Source organism: Cervus elaphus, chromosome 10 (genome assembly GCF_910594005.1).
Source record: "Cervus elaphus chromosome 10, mCerEla1.1, whole genome shotgun sequence".
Classification (NCBI taxonomy): domain Eukaryota; kingdom Metazoa; phylum Chordata; class Mammalia; order Artiodactyla; family Cervidae; genus Cervus; species Cervus elaphus.
Genome location: NC_057824.1, coordinates 30,131,074 through 30,151,361, shown reverse-complemented (window position 1 = coordinate 30,151,361; position 20,288 = coordinate 30,131,074). Strand labels below are relative to the sequence as shown.

Here is a 20,288-nt window from a genome sequence, read left to right as displayed (position 1 = left end):
CTGTTGTTCCTGGAACACATCAGGCATCCTCAGAGCTCAGCACCTGTGCTGCCCTCCGCTGGACCATTTTCCCTGCCTGGGCGGCTCACTCCATCACCATCTTCCATTCTTCTGCGGAAGGATATTCCTGGCCATTCTCATTAGAATTCCACCTCCCCCCTGCTCCTGCTGCTCGCTGCCTTATGTTTCCAATGTACCATTTTAAATACTTAGTTTGCGTGTTGTCTGTTTCCCCCATTTGAATGGAAGCACCTCATGGCCAGGGGTTTCAGCCTTTGAAGTGTGTTCTCAAACAGAGCTGGGAAAACCATGTACTCAAGAAATCTCTGTTGAATGAATGAATGAGTGAATGTTCACATGATTCTCAAGCACAACATGGCCCTCATGTAGAGAGACCTTACAGAGACAGTGGGTAAGCATCTCAGAGGCAGGAAGGCTCCTCCAGACAGGAGGCAGGCTGCTTCTGCCTCTGGCTTCCCAGATATGACAGGGGAAGCAGGACCTCAAAGCAGGCTGGTCAGGGCCGCCTTACCTGATGGGGTAGTCAGCTGCGCTGAGGTTGATGAAGAAGTCCCAGGGCCAGTCGGTCATCTCCAGAAGGTCCCGCATGGTCTGCAGGTATGTGGACAGGAGGCTGGCTCCCCCCCAGATGGTGGCCATCCTCCAGGGCGTGACGCGGACGTTGCCGTACTGCCTGGCGAACTGAAGCACTTGGCGATGCAGGTAATTGGAGCGCTTTCCCAGGAGAGGAAGGGTGACATTCAGCAGCGCGGAAAACACCCCAGCCCTGCCCCTTACCCCTTCTCTGTCCCTTCCCTGCTAGGTGACAGGGCTTCCGAACTTTACCACGTAACTGATTCAGACCCGGGGTGTCTTTCTTCTTCGTTATACAAACTCCATTATTTTTAAAGTATTACTTTAGAAATTTGAGGTGCAGATTCCCTGGTCCTGCCTCTGCATTACTGGTTCCCCAGGTATAGGCTGGTGCCTGGGAGTCTGCATTTTTCTCTAAGACTGATACGTATGGTCTGAGGATAACAAGCTAAGTAATATGGTTGTATAGAATATGGTTGCATCGCTGGTTCAGGAAGATCCCCTGGAGAAGAGAATGGCTACCCACTCCAGCATTCTTGCCTGGAGAATTCCATGGACAGAGGAGTCTGGCAGGCTAAAGTCCATGGGGTCGCAAAGAGTGACTAACACTTTCATTTAAACCTGATGAGTATTTTGAAAGGTAGAATTTCTCCACTACCCTCTGGCAGGCTTGCTAGAATCAGATTTTTGAATAGGCATCCCCTTTGTCTTCCTGACCAAAGACATAATCATGTCATATCAGCAGACCAACAGAAACCTCTGGAACAAGATGCTCAGGGGTCAGCAAACTGGTTCCATGTTTTTTGTGGGTTTTTTTTGGTAAATAAAGTTTTACTGAAACAGTCACACACATTCATTTGTGTATGTTTTTATGGCTGCTTTCAGGCCACAATGCCAGAGCTGATTAGCTGTGACAGAGTGTATAGACCACAAAGGCTGAAATACTTGCCCCCTGGCCCTTGATGGAAAAAGTGGGCCCGCCCCTGGGTTAGCGATCCTTATAGAGTGGCAGGCACTGCGTTGGGCAGGACCGTGAGCAAAAGAGGCAGGAATGACAATGCTCATGGAGGAAGTCTAAAGTCACAGTTGGGAGCTTTGAAACCGACACCCACATGCGTGTGCACACACACCCACAGACACGCACACACACAGCACTTCAAGACCAAATGGTCTGGGGGAGGCAGCTGCTCAGCCTGCAAGGCTCCCCTGAAAGGGAGGCCGGCGTGGAGAGGGGCAGACACAGCCCCAGAGAAATGCCAGCACGGGGCGGTCAGAGCGCGGGCCTCACCTTGTCCACGTGGATGTAGTAGAAGTGGTCCTTGTGGTAGATGGCCTTGAACATGCGCTGCAGCTGCCGAGAGGCGCGGCCGTGGACCACCAGCACGAAGGCGATTCGGACTGGGTTCGCCAGCATATACTCCACTGAATCCTCGTCCCACTGAACGTTCTTGTTGGCTTTGCCTGGGAAAACCAGAGAGATCGCAGAGGTGGGGTGAGTTCGGCTGTCCTCAGGGCGTGTTTCTCTGATACTTCTTCCCGGGACTATTTGAGGGGCACAGTAGTCATATTGGTCCCTGAAACTGGTTTCAACTTAACCAAGCAAGTCCTGGACCCTGACTCTGTCCTGGTAAACAGGAGTGGGGGCCCCTGAGGAGCTAAAGACACGGTTTCCATCCCTAGGGAAACGAAGAGCACTGATGGAGACACGTGTACACATATTAAAGCCGGAGGAGATGAGCCACGTAAGAGGTACATTTCTGAGCCACAGAGGAAGGAGCAGTTAATTTCAATTTGGGAAATGTTAAGATATACGTGCTGTTTTTGTTTGTCCAGAATCTACTCTTGTTTTTCCTCCTAACAGCATCTATTTTGTTTTTTCTTTTGTTGTTTTTTTTAATTGTGGAAAGAACAGATAACCTGATAACAGATAACCTCTTAACACATGTTTAAGTGTTCAGGATAGTAGTGTGGATTATAAGTGATAGCTTACGGTGAACGGTGTCGGCTTCGTGATCTCCGAAGAAAATTTACCTTTGGAACCAGGGCCCAGGCTTCATCACTCAAGAGCTTTTGTGCAACAGAGTTTTATTAAAGTGAACAAAGGACAGAGAAAGTTTCTGACATAGACATCAGAAAGGGGATGGAGAGTGCCCCCCTTGCTAGTCTTAGCAAGGCCTTATATACTTTCATCAGACCCACTCCCACAACCACATCTGAAATTAACAAGATTAGAACTAACAATAGAAAAGTCTTACCAGACCCACTCCCACAGTATACAAGTCTTAAGATAACAAGATTAGTCAGAAGGTTAAGGAGAAACCTGGCCTTGAGCAAGATACACTGTTATATAGACTAAGACAAAGCAATGTAGGAAAAAAAAAAATTGTCCTTTTCTCCTCCTTGAGAGCCTGGGACAACTCTCTCTCCTTGAGAGCCCCAGATTCCTTTCTCCTCCTCGGGGACCCCAGATTTCTTACCAACCGACTAGGGAATTGACTCTCTCATAAGCACCATGTTGCATAGCAGATCTCTAGAATTTATCCATCGTGCCTAATGAGAAATTTATCACCCAGTATTTTGAGGGGCATCAACCTCCCCCATTCTCTGTGTGGAAGGAGAGGGTCTCTATCTATTATCAATTTCAGGGGTGGTCACAGGACTTAGACTTGGCCAGTCAGGACACAGGAGGTAAGGTTCAGAGTTAACTAAGCTATTTAGCCAGGAAGACAGAATTCCAGACTGTTGTTGGAACTAGATAAGAGTCTCAAAGTCCATGAAACTTGAAGATTCTAAGAGCCATTTTATCCCCCATGGAGAGGAAAGGCAACGCAGAGGGAAACTGCTGAGTGAGAGGGAGGGTATAGATCCTTGTGACCCCACCTGAGCTCCTGGATCAGCCTGGGAGATCAGCCACCATCATTGCTTATTCTTCTTTGAAAGCCCAGATCCTACACCAGATGCTCCTAGATAAATGGTTCCAGACGTCTTTTATCCTGGTGTGTGTGTGCTCAGTCACTTCAGTCGCGTCTGACTCTGCGATCCTATGGACTGCAGCCCGCCGGGCTCCTCTGTCCATGGGGTTCTCCAGGCAAGAATACGGGAGTGGGTTGCCAAGCCCTTCTCCAGGGGATCTTCCCCACTCAGGGATGGAACCCGTGTCTCTTGCATTGCAGGCAGATTCTTTACTACTGAGCCATTGAGGAAGCCCCCTTTATCCTTGGAAGCAGCCTCAAAGAAGCCTTGCAAATGTCCCAGGGGCAAGGTTTCAGGGAGGAACACAGCTTACTGGTTCAGTTCATTATAATCCCAACCAGAAATCTCCCGGCTTTCCTGAGCCGAATTTCCTTTGGGTCTAACCTGATTTCTTGCAGGTTTTAGGTTTATGGGACTCAGCACATAGAGGCTGCAGGTGTCTCTGAATACCAACTAGGAAAGCTGAGAACCCGGGCTGTTCAGCCTGGAGGTCAGGAGACGGGGAGCCCGTCAGCTGTCGTTGAGAAGCTGAATGGCCACCACACGAGTGTGGCTCCTTCTGTGTTGCCCCAGAGGATGGGATGGGGATGAGATGAGGGTGGTCTGTGTCCTCATCACGTGGTACAGACTCCACGGCCCGCGGCCCTGCCTCCCACAGTTATGACTGCAGACCCCTGCACCCTGACTCCCCCACCATCGACCTTGACCCCTGACCTTTTGTTTTTTCCTTGAGCAAGGCTGTCTTTGCCTCAGAACCTTTCCATGGCCATTCCTGCCCCCGGGGACACCCTCTCCCTCGATCTCTGTATACCTCTTCTTGCCACTAGTTCACAGGTCACAATCAGGCCACCTGCCCCCTACCAACCACATCACTCTTTTATCTCGACCTATTTCAATTTTCTGCATTGCATTAATACTGTCTGGAATTATATATATATATATATATTTTATTGTCTGGACCCCCAATTAGAACTCAACTCCAAAAGATGAGGGACTATTTCAGAATATTTGTCACTGAATACACAACATTATTAACAATATCTGGCACATAGCTGGTTTTGGTGAAAACAAAAGTTACAGGAGGGTACATTTTAGTACCGTAACAATTACCTCTTCTTGAGCATTGAGCAGCCCTTACCATTAATTATTTCATTTAATCCTCATAACAACCCTGCAAGGTAGGGCCATTATCTCTGTTTTGCAAATGAGGAAACCACAGCTTAGAGAGGCCAAGGGATTTATTTGTTCAAGGTCCCACTGCTTTAATTAAGCTGAGATTCAAACCCAGGTCTGTTTCCAAAGCTTATGCCCTTAACCAGTAATATAGACTACGTTACCATGCCCAGAATTTGTAAATGTTAATAACAATTCTGCTTAATGAAATATCCTGTAAATTAGTTATTGCAGATAGATAGGCATGTACTCGAAGACTGTCGGAAGTATCGCAGAGAGGATTCCTGTGTTATGTGGGACTCCAGGTAGCCAATAAGGTGACATCTTTTCATTCAACCATCCATCCGTCCATTCATTCATCCATCCGTTCAAATTCAACCACTCATCCAACAAACCATTTAACTATCCACCTAGTAAAACATTCAATGCCTTATCATCCTCCCAGAAAAACCATCCATCCATCCATCCATCCATGCATCCAATCACCCATTATCCTCCAAGCAAATCATCCACGCTTGCACTCTTCCAACCATCTAATGATCAACTCTCTGATCCATGCAATATTAATGCAGTATAGGCTAAGTTAACACTGCGTGGATCAGAGAGTTGATCATTAGATGGTTGGAAGAGTGCATGCATGGATGGTTTGCTTGGAGGATGATGGTTGAGTGGAAGGATGGATGGATGAGATGTATCCTTATTGGCCACCTAGAGTTAGCCTCCCACATGATACAGGAATCTTCTCTGCAATGCCTCTGACAGTCCTCCAGTGCATGCCTATCTACTTGCAATAACTAATTCACAAGGTACCTCGTTAACTAAGCAGAATTGTTATAAACATTCCCAAATGGAAAAGAGAATGGTAACCCACTCCAGTGTTCTTGACTGGAGAATCCCATGGACAGAGGCATCTGGTAGGCTGCAGTCCATAGGGTCACATAGAGTTGGACATGACTGAAGCAGCTAAGTACACACACATTCACATACTACATGCCACATACTATGCTAGGTACTAGAAAAATAAAATTGGAGGAAAAACTCCTCCCTTGAGGAGCTCGCAGCCAACTAGGATACATGGAAGACAATGTTCAATTGCTTTATGAAAGATGTGTGCCCTTGGAGGGTGGGGAAGTAGTGAACAGTAGGCCCGCAGAGACAGAGGAGATCTCAGAGAGTTTAGCTCAAAACTTCTGTACCCATTTCCCCATGCTCTCCTGATGTCCTACCCTCTTTGGCTCCTGACTGTTCCATCAGGAAATTTAATCCTGGGGATAATTACCATCTTGGCTCTGGTTGAAGACAAGCTAGGCAGCAACCACAGAGATATCCTATCCTCCCTCTATTCTTCTCTTCAAACCACTCACAAATACGTTCGCCTTTCCTGGTGGTGGTACAGGAGAAGTGTGCCTGGAAGAATCATGTCCCTTTAGACACTCACACAATAACCTATCCATTTCATTCATCCATCCACCCATCCATTAATTCACCCATCCATCCATATATCCAACCACCCAGAACCCTTCAACCCTCCCACTTGCCAGTCTAGGACAAAACTTTGAGCACAAAAGCATATGGGACATGAGCCTGTCTTCACACATGGATTATGAGTGGATTAAGGAATGTGAGACTCCAAAGTAAAAAGATAATAAGAGAAAAGCTTATATTCTCTTTCTCACAACTGCAGCCCAAAGGCAGTGCACAGGTCACGGCAGGGCCGGCTGTAACCTCTCTTCACCTCCCTCAGAGACTCTTTATCGAACAAAGGGAGGGAGATTAAAAACAATGGCTATTCATGTCACTTTTTTCTACCTGAATTTCTTTGGGTGATGTTTCAAAGGTTTCAATGTGGTCTGGACACTCTGTTTCACAGGAATTCCACTCTGTAGGGGTTCCTGCTGGCACTCAGATAATACTGCTCATCTCTGCCCCAGGGTTTCTGGGTAACAATGACCTGGAGCTCCTAGCAAGGGAGGCTCCTGGGGCCTTTGGAAACAGCCATGCTCTCCAGCCAGGGATGTCTCTTGCCCTGTTGTTGAATGAGTGAGCGAGTGAATCCATTCTGGAGGCAGGCTGCTCTGGTCCAGAGGAGCTGATGTCTCCTGAGTGCTGGTGCCAGGGGCTATGTGTGGGTCGTTAGCTCTGGGTTGGCTCTGGGAGGAAAACACTGTCATTCTCGAGACTTAGAGAGGTCAGTGCATTTCCCAGGTCACATGGTAAGGGAGGACAGAGGCCAAAGTGTGAACCCAAATCCAGCCCTGCTCCTTCCACCCGCCCTCTGCTGTACTGATGAGCAGGTTATGGGAGGAAGAGCGTGAAGACCCCTGGTCTCTAAAGGGACTTGAGTGTTGGTGTTGAGAAAAGCCTTTTGTAATTTTTCTTTGGGGGTTTTTAGAAAGCAGAGCTCATTCACAGAGAGACATGATCAAGGGTGCTTCCTTTCTGGAGAAGGGGGAGAAGACCTGGGGAATCAAACACTGGCTGCAGAGCCTCCTGGGCATAAACAGTCTAAAGTCATCCTTGGGTCAGACAGTCGGTCTGGGGAGGAGCAAAGAGAAGGGGGAACAAAACCCCAGAGCTCTGCATGCGTGCATGCTAAGTCACTTCAGTTATGTCTGACTCTGTGGACCCCAGGGACTGTAGCCTGCCAGGCTCCTTGTCCATGGAGTTCTCCGACAAGAATACTGGAGTGGGTTGCCGTGCCCTCCTCTAGGGGATCTTCCTGACCCAGGAACCTGGGTCTCCCACATTGCAGGCAGATTCTTTATCATCTGAGGCACCAGGAAAGCCAGCTATTCCGGGCATTAAGGGTGGGTGAGAAAGACAAAAATATCCACAGAAAAGAGACAGAGAGATGGCGATGGGGATGAGAGATGGAGGCAGGCACACACAAATCCAGGGAAAAGCAGAGAGACAGGAGGACCTCCTCCTCCCACATATATGGGAAAGAAATATACAGAGAGACCCACAAAGAACCGCGGGCACAGACAGAGACACACAGACAAAAACAGCTTCTCCACCGGAAAAGCTGGATCCACTTGACCCCAGAGTGTTGTAACTAGTCTTAAAACCAAAGGCCAACGAAAGTTCCAGAATTTCAGAATCAAAAAATGCCCCCAGGCCAGAAACACGGCCTGGTGCCCTCCCCCCCAGACTACTTCCATTCTTTACACACTTTCCCCTCGCCTGTCCCCTGACCAGCCCTGTAGTCTCGTGAGCCCAGAGATGAAGAAAGAGGGCGAGGCCCAGGGACCCACTGAAAGTGGTGCGACATTCACAGGCTGGCTCCACGACCACGATGGCAATGATCCCCACGCTGTCACATGGGAGGACCCTGATGCATTTTGCCGAATAAACAAGGGAGCGTGAATGGGCGAGTTTTCTGCCCCGTGTTGCAGCGGGGGGCAGGGAGGGCATTAAAAGGGGCTGAGGTTCACGGCATTCTGGGCCCGTTGCCAGTCACCAGCTTCTTATTTTTGCCCAACAGCCCTGGCTCCCGCATCGACCTTTCCAGCAAGCTGCTCGGACACGGCGTTGCCGAGGAGACAGGAAACCATCCCAGAGACCAGGCGGAGTGGGCCTCCTCAACTCTGGTCACCGCTTCCGGGACTGCGGTCTTGGAAAGCTGCCGGCCTCCGCCACCAGGAGTGGGATCGGCAGTGGGCTGTGGTGAGCTTCCCAGAAGGGTTAGGAACCAGGGAGGAACTGGGGAGGGGCTCTTTCCCACCCGCTGGAGGGAGTAGGAGCCGGCAGAGCCTGGCCAGAGTGATGTGGCAACAAGTATTACAGTGTTACACACGCAGGTCCCTCGACCCAGTAATTTCGCTCCTAAGAATCTATCCCGGGGGAAGAAGGCAAATATGCGTGTCTCCGTGTATATGCAACCCACTCCAGTACTCCTGCCTGGAAAATCCCATGGACAGAGGATCCTGGTAGGTTACAGTCCATGGGGTCGCAAAGAGTGGGACACGACTGAGTGACTTCACTTTCTTTCTTTCTTTCCATGTTATAGAGGGCTTCCCAGGTGGCGCTAGTGGTAAAGAATCTGCCTGCCAATGCAGGCGATGCAGGAGACTTGGGTTCCATCCCTGGGTCGGGAAACTCCCCTGGAGAAGGAAATGGCAACCCACTCCAGTATTCCTGCCTGGGGGCTACAGATCATGGGGTTACAAAGAGTCGGGCATGGCTGAGCACGCACACACATCCATGTGTAGGATTCTCTTTGTTCATTTAGTCACCCATTCAGCATCTCCTCTGTGCTCACTGGACACGACAGAGTCCTTTCCTGAAAGCTGCTTAGGTGAGTGGAGTAGAAAGCCAACAGAAAAGTAAGCAAATATACAGAGTGAAGTAAGTCAGAAAGAGAAACACAAATATCGTGTACTAACGCATATATGTGGAATCTAGACAAATGGTACAGGTGAACCCAGCTGCCGCCTGGGAGTAGAGACGCAGACAGAGACTGGGCGTGTAGACACGGCAGGGAGAAGGAAGGTGGGATGGACTGAGAAGGTAGCGCTGACATAGGTACACCACCACGTGTGAAATAGACAGCCAGCGGGAACTTGCCGCAGGCACGGGGAGCTCAGCTCTGCGCTGACCTGGATGGGGGAGATGGGGGAGGCCCAAGAGGGAGGGGATATACAGACACTTATGGCTGATTTACTTTATTGTACAGGAGAAACCAGCACCAACACTGTAAAGTAACTATGTGAGTGCGTGCTAAGGCACTTCCGCCACGTCCCACTCTGTGCGACCCCATGGACTGCAGCCCGCCAGGCTCCTCTGTCCAAGGGATTCTCCAGACAAGAATACTGGAGTGGGTTGCCTTGCCCTCCTCCAGGGGATCTTCCTAACCCAGGGATGGAAACTAAGTTTCTTACATCTCCTGCATGAGCAAGTGGGTTCTTAACCACTAGTACCACCCAGGAAGCCCATAAAGCAATGATACTCTAATTTTTTAAAAAGCAAGCAAACAGAGAATACAATTGCAAATGGTGATATAGAATATGAAGAAAAAATTTAATCATGTTGTGGGGGGGCAGTGCGCAGATTATTTGGCCATGGTGGCCAAATGTAGGCTGATGTGAAGTGGATATACTTGAACAAGCTCAGACTGAACTGAGGGAGTGAGTCATTTAGTTATCACAGATGGAGGAGGATTCTGGGCAGCTGGCAGAGCAAATGCAAAGGTCCTGAGGCCTCCATCTCCATGGTGTTTATAATGGTCCAAAATAGGAATTGATCCAAAGGTCACAGTAATTCTTGTTGATACAGAACATTATCTATAACATATTAAGCGAAACAGAAGTCCTTCAATGCAATCCATAACAATGAAAAGACCTGCCCCCAAATATTAACAGAAGGTCGGATGGTGGCAGGACAGTTTTCATGTCTTCCTTATGCTTTTCTGTGTTAACTACATTTTGTAAGATGGATAACTTTTATCAGCCAACCTAACAATAAAGGAGATGCTTATTGATAATTCTAATTTTAACTGTTTACTGAACATGCCAGCTATATATTAAGCCACTTCTGTGCATGATTTTTTTTATGTCCATCCAAACTTCTATGGGAAAAGGGTTATTATCTTCCTCTGATATGGCGAAGGTAGCTGAAGTTCAGAGACGTCCCGGTTAGGAGTTGGCTGAGCTAGAAATGGAGCTGGTCTGTCTAATCCAAGCCCTATTATTGCCACTATGCTCCATTAAATTGTCCTCATTTCCAAAAGATGAAAATCTCTTCCTAGAAGCCTATCGGTTGGCTTTTTCTCAGCTGCAGGACAGATAAAAATGACGTGTGGTCAGAGCTATGTGTGTCTTTACAGACTGAAACCCAAACATTGCCCGGTTCCTAAAAAAAGCAGTGAATTTAACAATGTAATCAGATTCCTGTGGCATAAAACAGAAAATAAGTGGAAGAATCAGAGTGATTAGAGGCAGCGGGAGAAGCTGACTTCAGACAAATGTTAAAAAGGCAGGGTTGTGGGGAGGCATATCAAGTATATTTTTGCCATGCAGGTGGGGAGGCCAAGGACAAGCGTTCATGGAGGCCTCTGCCCAGTAACTAGCTGTGCCAGCTTCGGCCTGTTACCCAAGCTCTGTTTTTATTGCCATGGGTCAAATAAGGGCGATGCAACCCTTGGGCTTTAAAGAGATGGTGAAGATGAAGGTACTCTGCAAGGATCAATGTGCTGTGCAAATGTGGACATGTTGGTAATGATTATGCTTGTGGTTCCCTTTAGGGATATGATCTGGGAGAAGACAGTGAGCTACAGTGGTTAAGAGCATGGCTTCTGATCAGGCAGATCTGTGTGACCTTGGAGCAGTTAAACCACCTCTCCAAGCCTCAGTTCTCTCATCTGTAAAATGGGTACATTATCCTCACAGAGTCTGTCTCACGTGGATGTCTGTGTCCGTTCGAATAGCTATCAACACTGCCAGTGTTACTGTCGCCATTTCGGTTTGGCTGTCCAGGATCAAGTTTGTTGTAACCACTGGACTCAGCTCTAGCACCCTACCCCAAGGCCACACGGCCTCTCGGGGCTGTGCATACCTGGGAGCTCACTGCTGCAAATAAACACCCACACCCGGAATCTCCCTCTGCAGCATCTGTCTCGATCATAACTAATAACAAAGGCAAAACGAAGGAGCCTCCTGACTGGAATAGTTATTCCACCAACAAAGCCCGCAATTCTATTTATGTTCTGAAGGGGCCTCTTTGAGCTGTTGCAAGGGGAGCTTTCTGACTTGGTTCCAAATTATAAGGGTGGCTGGATCTTGGGGAGGAGTGGAGATGAGGCTGTGTTGCAAATAGGATTTGGGTCAGGAGCGCACTCAGGCCCCTGCCCTAGGGAGGGGGCGGGCTCCACGGCTCAGAACCACCTCCAGTTCTGTCTCTTCAAGGAAAGGACTATGAAAAGACAGCTCTCTGATCGTCAGTTCTTCCTCTGTAAAGTGGGTTAGTCACAGGTAGCTCTATTTTTAATTTTTTGAGGAGCCTCCATACTGCTCTCCACGGTGGCTGCACCATTTTGCACTCCCACCAGAATGAACGTTGAGGACACGCGCTGAGTTAAATAAACCGGTCCCAGAAAGACACATCCGGCATGATCCCCTCATGTGAGTGACCTCACATGTCTAACTCATAGGGTCAAAGAGTGGAAATGTGGTGGCCAGAGGCTGAGGGTTCGGGAAATAGGGAATTACCACCCACGGGCATCGAGTTTCAGATGAACCCAGTGAACAAGCGCTAGAGACCTGAGAACAATGCTGCACCCGCAGCCTACAGTACCGGAATGTGCACTTAAACTGTGTTAAGAGGGTAGGTCTCACATTAAGTGTTCTTGCCAAAGCACAATAAGATTTTTTAAAAATAGTGAGGATGACCAATCTGCCGCTGAGCCCGCTGGGTGGTGCTCATGGGTGGGGCATGTTTGCACACCAGAAGGCTGCATTGAGCAGGAGTCGGGGCTTCAGAGGAGAAAGCCTGGCAGGTTCTAGGTGCTTTCCCAGACTCGGGCCAAGAGGCTTTTTTTTTTTCTCACTGGGAAGTTTCAAAGCTGGTTTATGGTGATGAGAACTTGAGAGAAGCCCTCTGCTCTCAAGGGATTTCAAAAAGGCTGCAGGGCCACGTGTCTGGATCCAAATCTTGCTACCGCTGTGAACCAGCCATGGGGCCGTGGGCCAGTCATTTCCCTTCCTTGGTCCCCAAGACTTCCAGAGCAATAATAATGTCTGAGGCATACTGAGCCCTAAGCACTATGTACACATGATCTCATTACTTAATTTCCCTGAGGTCTAGGAAGCAGACACCATGATTATTACCCCCATCTCACCATGGGGGGAGGGTTCTGAGGCTGCGAGGCACTGAATAACTGATGACGAGTTACCCTCTCTGCAGAGGGCTGGATCGGAGACAAACCCATGCTTTATTCTAGCAGATGAGGAGGTAACATTCCCATAGTCTGGAACTCTAGCCTGATCACGGAATTAGCATCACTGAATAGAAAACAAAGTGACAGACTTTATTTTCTTGGGCTCCAAAATCACTGCAGACAGTGGCTATAGCCATGAAATTAAAAGATGCTTGCTCTTTAGAAGAAAAGCTATGACAAACTTAGAGACAGTATTAAAAAGCAGAGATGACACTTTGCCAACAAAGGTCCATCTAGTCAAAACTATGGTTTTTCCATTAGTAATGTATGGATGTGAGAGCTGGACCATAAAGAAGGCTGAATGCTGAAGAATTGATGATTTCGAACTGTGGTGCTAGAGAAAACTCTTGAGAGTCCCTTGGACAGCAAGGAGATCAAACTAGTCCATCCTAAAGGCAATCAACCCTGAATATTCATTGGAAGGGCTGATAATGAAGCTGAAGCTCCAGAACTTTGGCCACCTGATGCGAACATCCAACTCACTGGAAAAGACCCTGGTGCTGGGAAAAATTGAGGGGAAAGATTGAGAGCAGGAGGAGAAGGGGGCGACAGAGGATGAGGTGGATGGATGGCATCACCATGTCCATGACTCAATGGGCATGAGTTTGAGCAAACTCTGGGAGATAGTGAGGGACAGGGAAGGCTGGCGTGCTGCGGTCCACGATGTCACAAAGAGTTGGACGTGACCGAGTGACTGAACAACAAGTCTCTTGAGACAGGGCTGGTTGTTGGTTCTTTCTCCCGATCTTCCTTCATTGTTCAGCTTTACTGAAGCCTAACATATAAAATTGTAAGATATTTAAAGTGTACACTGGGGTGATTTGATATACATATACACTGTGAAATGATTTCCCCCATCTAGTTAATTGACACATCATCACCTCACTTATTTATTTAGGGGGTGAAAACATTTACATTCTGCTAAGTAACTTTCCCTTGTACAACACAGTGTTGTCAGCTGTAGTCTCAGATCTTATTCATTTTATTGCTGCAAGTGTGTATCCTTTGACAATCTGTTCTCTTCTCTCTAGCCCCCAGTCTCTGGTGACCATTTTCCTACTCTCTCTTTCCAAAGTTTAACTTTCATGAAAAGATTCCACCTCCAAGTGGTGTCATGCAATGTCTGTGCTTGTCTGGCTTGTGTCACTCAGCACAAGATCCTCAAGTTCCATCCACGCTGTTGCAACGGCAAGGTTTCCTTCTCTCTCGAGGCCGAATCATCTCCCTTGCATACACCACATCAAGTTGGCTTTCTTGATAGCTGGCAGCTCCCCACGAGCCAAGGTCAAGGTTTTATATCTCCTAGCCTCCTTGTCCTGGCACAGAGCTAAGCTCAGGGGAGAAGCCCTCCGTGAATGAATGATTTAGGCTGATGGATTAAGCCGGACAGCTCCGTCCGTTCAGGGCCTGGGGGGAGCTGAAGTGGAAGACTCACGCCTAAACTGTTGCACACGAGGGTCTCCACGCATGTGAACTGGCTGGGGGCTGGGCTCCACTTCTTCTTGCTCAGGAGCCCCAGGTCTCCCTGGGAGGAGCTGGGCAAGTGCCTGACCATCCCTCCAACCCTGGGGCTGCCTGACCTGCTGGGAAGTGAAGGAGGAGATACTGTGCAGGGATCGCAGAGTTGGGAAGCTGAAAGCATAAGTCCTAGGATAAAGCTGGCCAGGCCATGCCCTTTGGAGATCAGGAGAAGCCATCCCTGACCCCTCCCCCCATCCCGTCTTTGTACCCCCTTCTGCAGGTCCACCAAGCATCCTGCATTTCTTTAAAAAAAAAAAAAATGGTAAAATACACATAACATAAAATTCACCACTTTAGTCACTTTTGAGCATATAGTCCAGTAGTGTTAAGTACCTTCACGTTGTTGTGCAACCATCACCACCCCCTTTTCCATCCTGCAACACTGAAACTCTATACCCATTGAACACTAACTCCCCATTCCCCTCTCTTGGCCTCTAGTAGGGCTTCCCAGGTGCCGATAGTGGTGAAAACCCTTCCTGCCAGTGCAGGAGGCATAAGAAATGTGGGTTCAGTCCCTGGGTTGGGGGGATCCCCTGGAGGAGGGCATGGCCACCCACTTCCGTATTCACACCTGGAGACTCCCATGGACAGAGGAGCCTGGCAGGTTACAGTCCATGGGGTCCCAAAGAGTCAGACATGGCTGGAGCGACTGAGCACAGAACAGCCTCCAGTACCCACCATTCTGCTTCCTGTCCCTACGAATCTGACACCTCGAGGTGCCTCATATCAGTGGGATCATATATTCCTTCTCTTTACAACTGGCTTCTTTCATGTAGCAAAATGTTGTAGCATGTGGCAGAATCTCTTTCCTCTTTAAAGCTGAATGATACTCCACTGTGTGTATGCTTCACATTTTGTTCATCCATTCATCTGTCAGTAGACAGCTGGGTTGCTTCCAATTTTTGGCTCTTTGTGAATAAAGCTGCTATGAACACAGGTGTTTAGATACCTCTTTGAGACCTTGTTTTCAATTCTTTTCAGTACAGACCCAGAAGTGGAATTGCTGGATCATATCATAACTTAATTTTTCAAAATTAATTTATTTTTTTTTGCCATACCATACATGCAGCATGTAGGATCTTTAGTCCCCCAACCAGGGATTGAACCTGTGCATCTTGAATTGGGAGAGCATAGTCTTAACCACTGGACTGCCAGGGAAGTCCCATGGTAGCTTTATTTCTCTTTTTTCAGTTTAATTTTGTTCAAATTCCCATGACCCCATGGTTTAATGAAAGTGTTTTCTGGTTGGGCTCAGATGGTAAATAATCTGCCTGCGGTGCGGGAGATCTGAGTTCGATCCCCGGGTTGGGAAGATCCCCTGGAGGAGGGCATGGCAACCCACTCCAGCATTCTCGCCTGGAGAATCCCCATGGACAGAGGAGCCTGGTGGCCGATTATAGTCCATGTGGTTGCAAAGAGTCGGGCAGAACTGAGTGGCCAAGCGCATAAGGCACAGCAAAGGAGCTACCCGGGCATTTTGGACACGTGATCACTGAGTATAATCTGGCGATGTAGCTTTGCTTCTCATGTCCTGCTATTCCTCCAAACCCACTTTTTGAGCCTAGGCTTTTCTCTTTGTTTGCTTCTTCCTCTTTCCTATTTCTTTGCCTTCATATTAAAGAACTGGTTACACACTCAGCTTGGGCTGGCTTGATTTCTCTCCCAAATAGTTGGGCTAGCTCCTTTTCCCACTGGCCACTGAGAACTCCAAGTCAGTTGCAATCTAATGGTAACCTTATTTTTAGGAACTTACTTGTTGAGTAACTCATCCTGCAGGACTGAACCCAGTCATTCCATGCAGGGGCTCTCAGCCTGGTTCTGCATCCTGAACCCACCACTTACTCACAGGTCATTTGACTGCTCCCTGCCTCTGTTTCCTCATCTATCAATGAGTGCTCACCTCCGAGGCATGCTGAAAGGACTAAAAACTACAACTCAGGCAAAAGATGGTGATGCAGCTTGACAGTGGAAAAGCCAGCTGCATGTGTGTGGGGTGACTCTGGAGCCCTGGCCAATGCACTGAAGCCTGTAACTGTTCCCCCGATGGGGGTGCGGGTGGAGGGAATCTGTGGAGGAGGGGCAGGAACTGATCTTGACCTGCCATTGAGGACTTCAGAGCTGGTGTTTTTCCCAAGGGAAGGCTGACATGGCCCCCACACAGGACACCAAACGACACGAAGAGCAGGTTAGAGAATCCCTTTTCAATTCTCATCCAGCCCTTCTGATTATAGCCAGCCCACCAAGGGAGTCTCAGATCAATGCAAACATTTCCTTAACAGTAAGGGGAGTGATGCAAATTAAAAGACGCTTGCTCCTTGGAAGAAAAGCTATGACCAACCTAGACAGCATATTAAAAAGTAGAGACACTGCTTTGCCAACAAAGATCTGTCTAGTCAAGGCTATGGTTTTTCCTGTAGTCATGTATGGATGTGAGAGGTGGACAATAAAGAAAGCTGAGCACCAAAGAATTGATGCTTTTGAACTGTGGTGCTGGAGAAGACTCTTGAGAGTCCCTTGGACTGCAGGGAGATCCAACCAGTCAATCCTAAAGGAAATCAGTCCTGAATATTCACTGGAAGGACTGATGCTGAAGCTGAAACTTCAATACTTTGGCCACCTGATATGAAGAACTGACTCATTGGAAAAGACCCTGATGCTGGGAAAGCTTGAGGCCAGGAGGAGAAGGGGATGACAGAGGATCAGATGTTGGATGGCATCACCAACTCGATGGACATGAGTTTGAGTAAACTCTGGGAGTTGCTGATGGACAGGGAAACCTGGTGTGCTGCAGTCCATGGGGTCACAAGGAGTCGGACACGACTAAGCGACTGAACAGAACTGAAGGGGAGTGAGTTCCCTCTCCCAACAAGGAGAGATCTGCCCGTAGGACTGGCGTCTCTGGCAGGAAAGAGAAGGAACCACTGGTACTGAAGACCACTGTTGTGATTTCTGGGGCTTCCCAGGTGGCACTAGGGGTAAAGAACCCATCTGCCAATGCAGGAGACACAAGAGACCCGGATTCAATCCCTGGGTCGGGAAGATCCCCTGGAGGAGGGCATGGCAACCCACTCCAGTATTCTTGCCTGGAGAATCCCATGGACAGAGGAGCCTGGCAGGCTAAGTTCATGGGGTCGCAAAGAGTCGGGCATGACTGAAGTGACCCAGTACGCATGCATGTTGCATGCTGTGATTTCACCGATTCCTCTGCGTGGCTGCTGTCTCTACAGAAAGGAGAGCAAGATCTCCACTTCTGGCAGCGATGCAAAATGACTTTCAAAATAAAATTGACTTAAGTAAAACCGAAAGCGAGTCTATTGCAATGAAAAAACTATGTGAGTAATAGGACAGGTGGAAGGTGGATGTGGCAAAATCATAAAAGAAGGGAGTGTGAAGGAAGCTTAGAGAATATTAATTAGACTCCACAAGCTCACTGCCTGACTCGGAGGTGCTGAGCTTGTTAAACAAATGAGGGCAGGTGAAGGCCAGGTACAGACTAATGTCCAAGCAGCCTCATATTTCATGGAAGGACTTGTAGGTCCAGAGCATATTTACTTTCCAGGCTTCAGGGGCCCAGGAGGGTTTTGTTGGGAGTTTTCTGGAGCAGCCTCTGGGAGACCACCTTCCTGCCACAGAAAGACAGACAGAGACACAGGAGTCTGCTGAGAAACAACTGTCGTTTTGACTTGCACTCCAATTTGTCGAGTATTTAACATTTATAAAGTTTTTTTTTCACAGACTTCTTACTTCTCACAGCAATGCTGTATATGGAAATGATCCTCATTTATAGATAATTGGCCCAGGCTCAGAGAGGGTAGGGAACTTGCCCAAGGTCACAGAGCCAGAGGGTGGACAATAGATTAACAAACAGAAACAAACTGACCTGACTTCAGATACCATGCACCACACATGCTCTTAGTAAGATCTGGGCATCTCTGTCTCCACCCAGGCTCCCAATGCCAAGTTCATCTGGACCCAAACCATCATATTCCCAACGTGTGTGCTAATCACTTCAGTTGTGTCCAACTCTTTGTGACCTATAGATTGTAGCCCACCAGGCTCTTCTGTCCATGGAACTCTCCAGGCAAGAAGACTGGAGTGGGTTGCCATTTCCTTCTCCAGGGGATCTTCACGACCCAGGGATCGAACTCCAGTCTCTTACATCTCCTGCACTGGCAGGTGGGGTCTTTACCATTAGCACCACCTGCCCAAATAAGTGAGTGGCTTCCAAACCACTGTCTAACTTAGATTGGGGCTCTGCAGCTTAGGCATGATTGCTATTTGGTGCCAGATAATTCTTTGCTGTGGGAGATGAGTGCCATGCTATGTACTGTAAGATGTTTAAGTCACAACCCTGGCCTTCACCCACTAGATACCAGCAGCATCCTCCCGTTTGTGCAAAAGCAAAAATGTCTCCATTCACTGACTACTGTCCCCAGGGAGGAGGGGCAAAATTACTCTTCATTGAAAGTACTGCTCTAGAACAGAAGCTCTCAGAACGTGGTCTCTGCCCAGCAGCATCAGCAGCATCTGGGATCTTGCTAGAAATGCAGAATCTCAGGCCCACCTTGCTCCCTGTGAATCAGGAACTCTCGGGGTGGGGACCAGCAACCTGTTTTAACAAGTCCCCCAGGTGACGTTGATGCAAGCTGATGTTTGAAACCACCGGCCCAGGCTGGTGACACTGACCTCTGGTTGCATGTTAGAATCACTGGAACGTCCTTACGGAACAAAACAGAAAACAAAACCCATGCCTTGGCCCCACCCTAAGAAACAATCATTTAATTACTTTGGTGGGTACCAGTATTGGCAGGTTTTTGGAGCTCCCCAAGTGATCCCACGTGCTCTTAGGGTTGAGGGTCACATTTTGTACCTTCCTTTCCTTTCACACTCCTTATTTATTTATATTTGGTGGTGCTGGGTCTTCGTTGTGCATGGGCTTCTCTCTAGTTGCGGCAAGTGGGGGCTACTCTCTAGTTGCAGCATGCAGGCTGCTCATTGCGGTGGCTTCTCTTGTTGTGGGGCCCGGGTCCTAGGGCGCATGGGCTCAGGGGCGGTGGTGCCCAGCTGTAGAGGGCAGGCTCAATAGCTGTGGCTCATGGGCTTAGATGCTCCTAAGCATGTGGGAATCTTCCCAGACCAGGAATCAAACCTGTGTCTCCTGCATTGGCAGGTGTATTCTTTACCACTGAGTTGCCAGGGAAGCCCTCAACTTGCTTTTAAAAATTACATCTCTTGGGACTTCCCTGATGATACAGTGGCTAAGACTCTGAGTTCCCAATATAGGGGGGTCTGGGATCAATCCCTGGTTGGGAAGCTAGATCCTACATGCTGCTACAAAAAGTTCACTTGCTAAGACCTGGCACAGCCAAACACAGAACTAAATATTAAAACCTGCATCTCTCAAGGTGGAAAGAGTTTTTATCCACATACACTCTGGGTGCCACCTCACATGCTCACAGCCTTCTGCTCTGCTGGAGACCCAGGGCTGGCTCACTTGTTTTTTCTCTCCTGCTCTGAGAAATGTCTCCCTCCACCCCTGATCAAGCATTCAGGAAATTTTCCTGCTCACTGATTTTTTTTTTCTCCCCTCATTCAAGTCTGGAGTTATTAAACCACAGCCCATGGCTGAACCGTCTTATTGATTTTATTGTCGCGAGCCCTGGGATATTCTAATGATGGACTGCTCAATAAATGGAAACCGGTGGGATGGATATTGATGGTGGAAGATGCATTCAGCTGCTATTCACTGGGCCCCGGTCGCTCTATCTGTTCCCCAGCACCTGTGAAAGCACTCTGCTGAGGCCCACAAGCTCCTGTCCATCCTGCTCATGTTACTTTTCCCACACAACAAGGATGAGGGCGCTATTATGATTGATAGCCTGTGTGCCAAACAGACAGTATCTCATATACTTCTTGCAGCAGACTTATGAAGACAGTTACTCCCATTTTACAGATAAGAAAGTTAAGGCTCAGAGTGGTTACCTGACCTGGGGCCAGCTAATACACTGTAGAACTGGGATTCAAATCTCCATTTGTCGGCCACTAAAAAGAGAGCTTTTAACCCCTGTGATGGTGTGAATGTTTGTGTGTCCCC

General features: G+C 48.3%; 1 protein-coding gene across 2 annotated transcripts in view; it reads right to left on the bottom strand.

Moving 5' to 3' along the window:
• XYLT1 (xylosyltransferase 1) overlaps window positions 1-20,288 on the bottom strand; it is a 343,638-nt gene that overhangs the window by 88,938 nt on the left and 234,412 nt on the right. For both annotated transcript variants that reach the window (XM_043914408.1, XM_043914409.1), the window contains exons 4-5: window positions 1,883-2,055; window positions 533-735 (exon numbers count right to left, since the gene is read on the bottom strand). In XM_043914408.1, coding sequence (XP_043770343.1) covers window positions 533-735; window positions 1,883-2,055 — 376 coding nt within the window. The remainder of the gene's footprint in view (window positions 1-532; window positions 736-1,882; window positions 2,056-20,288) is intronic.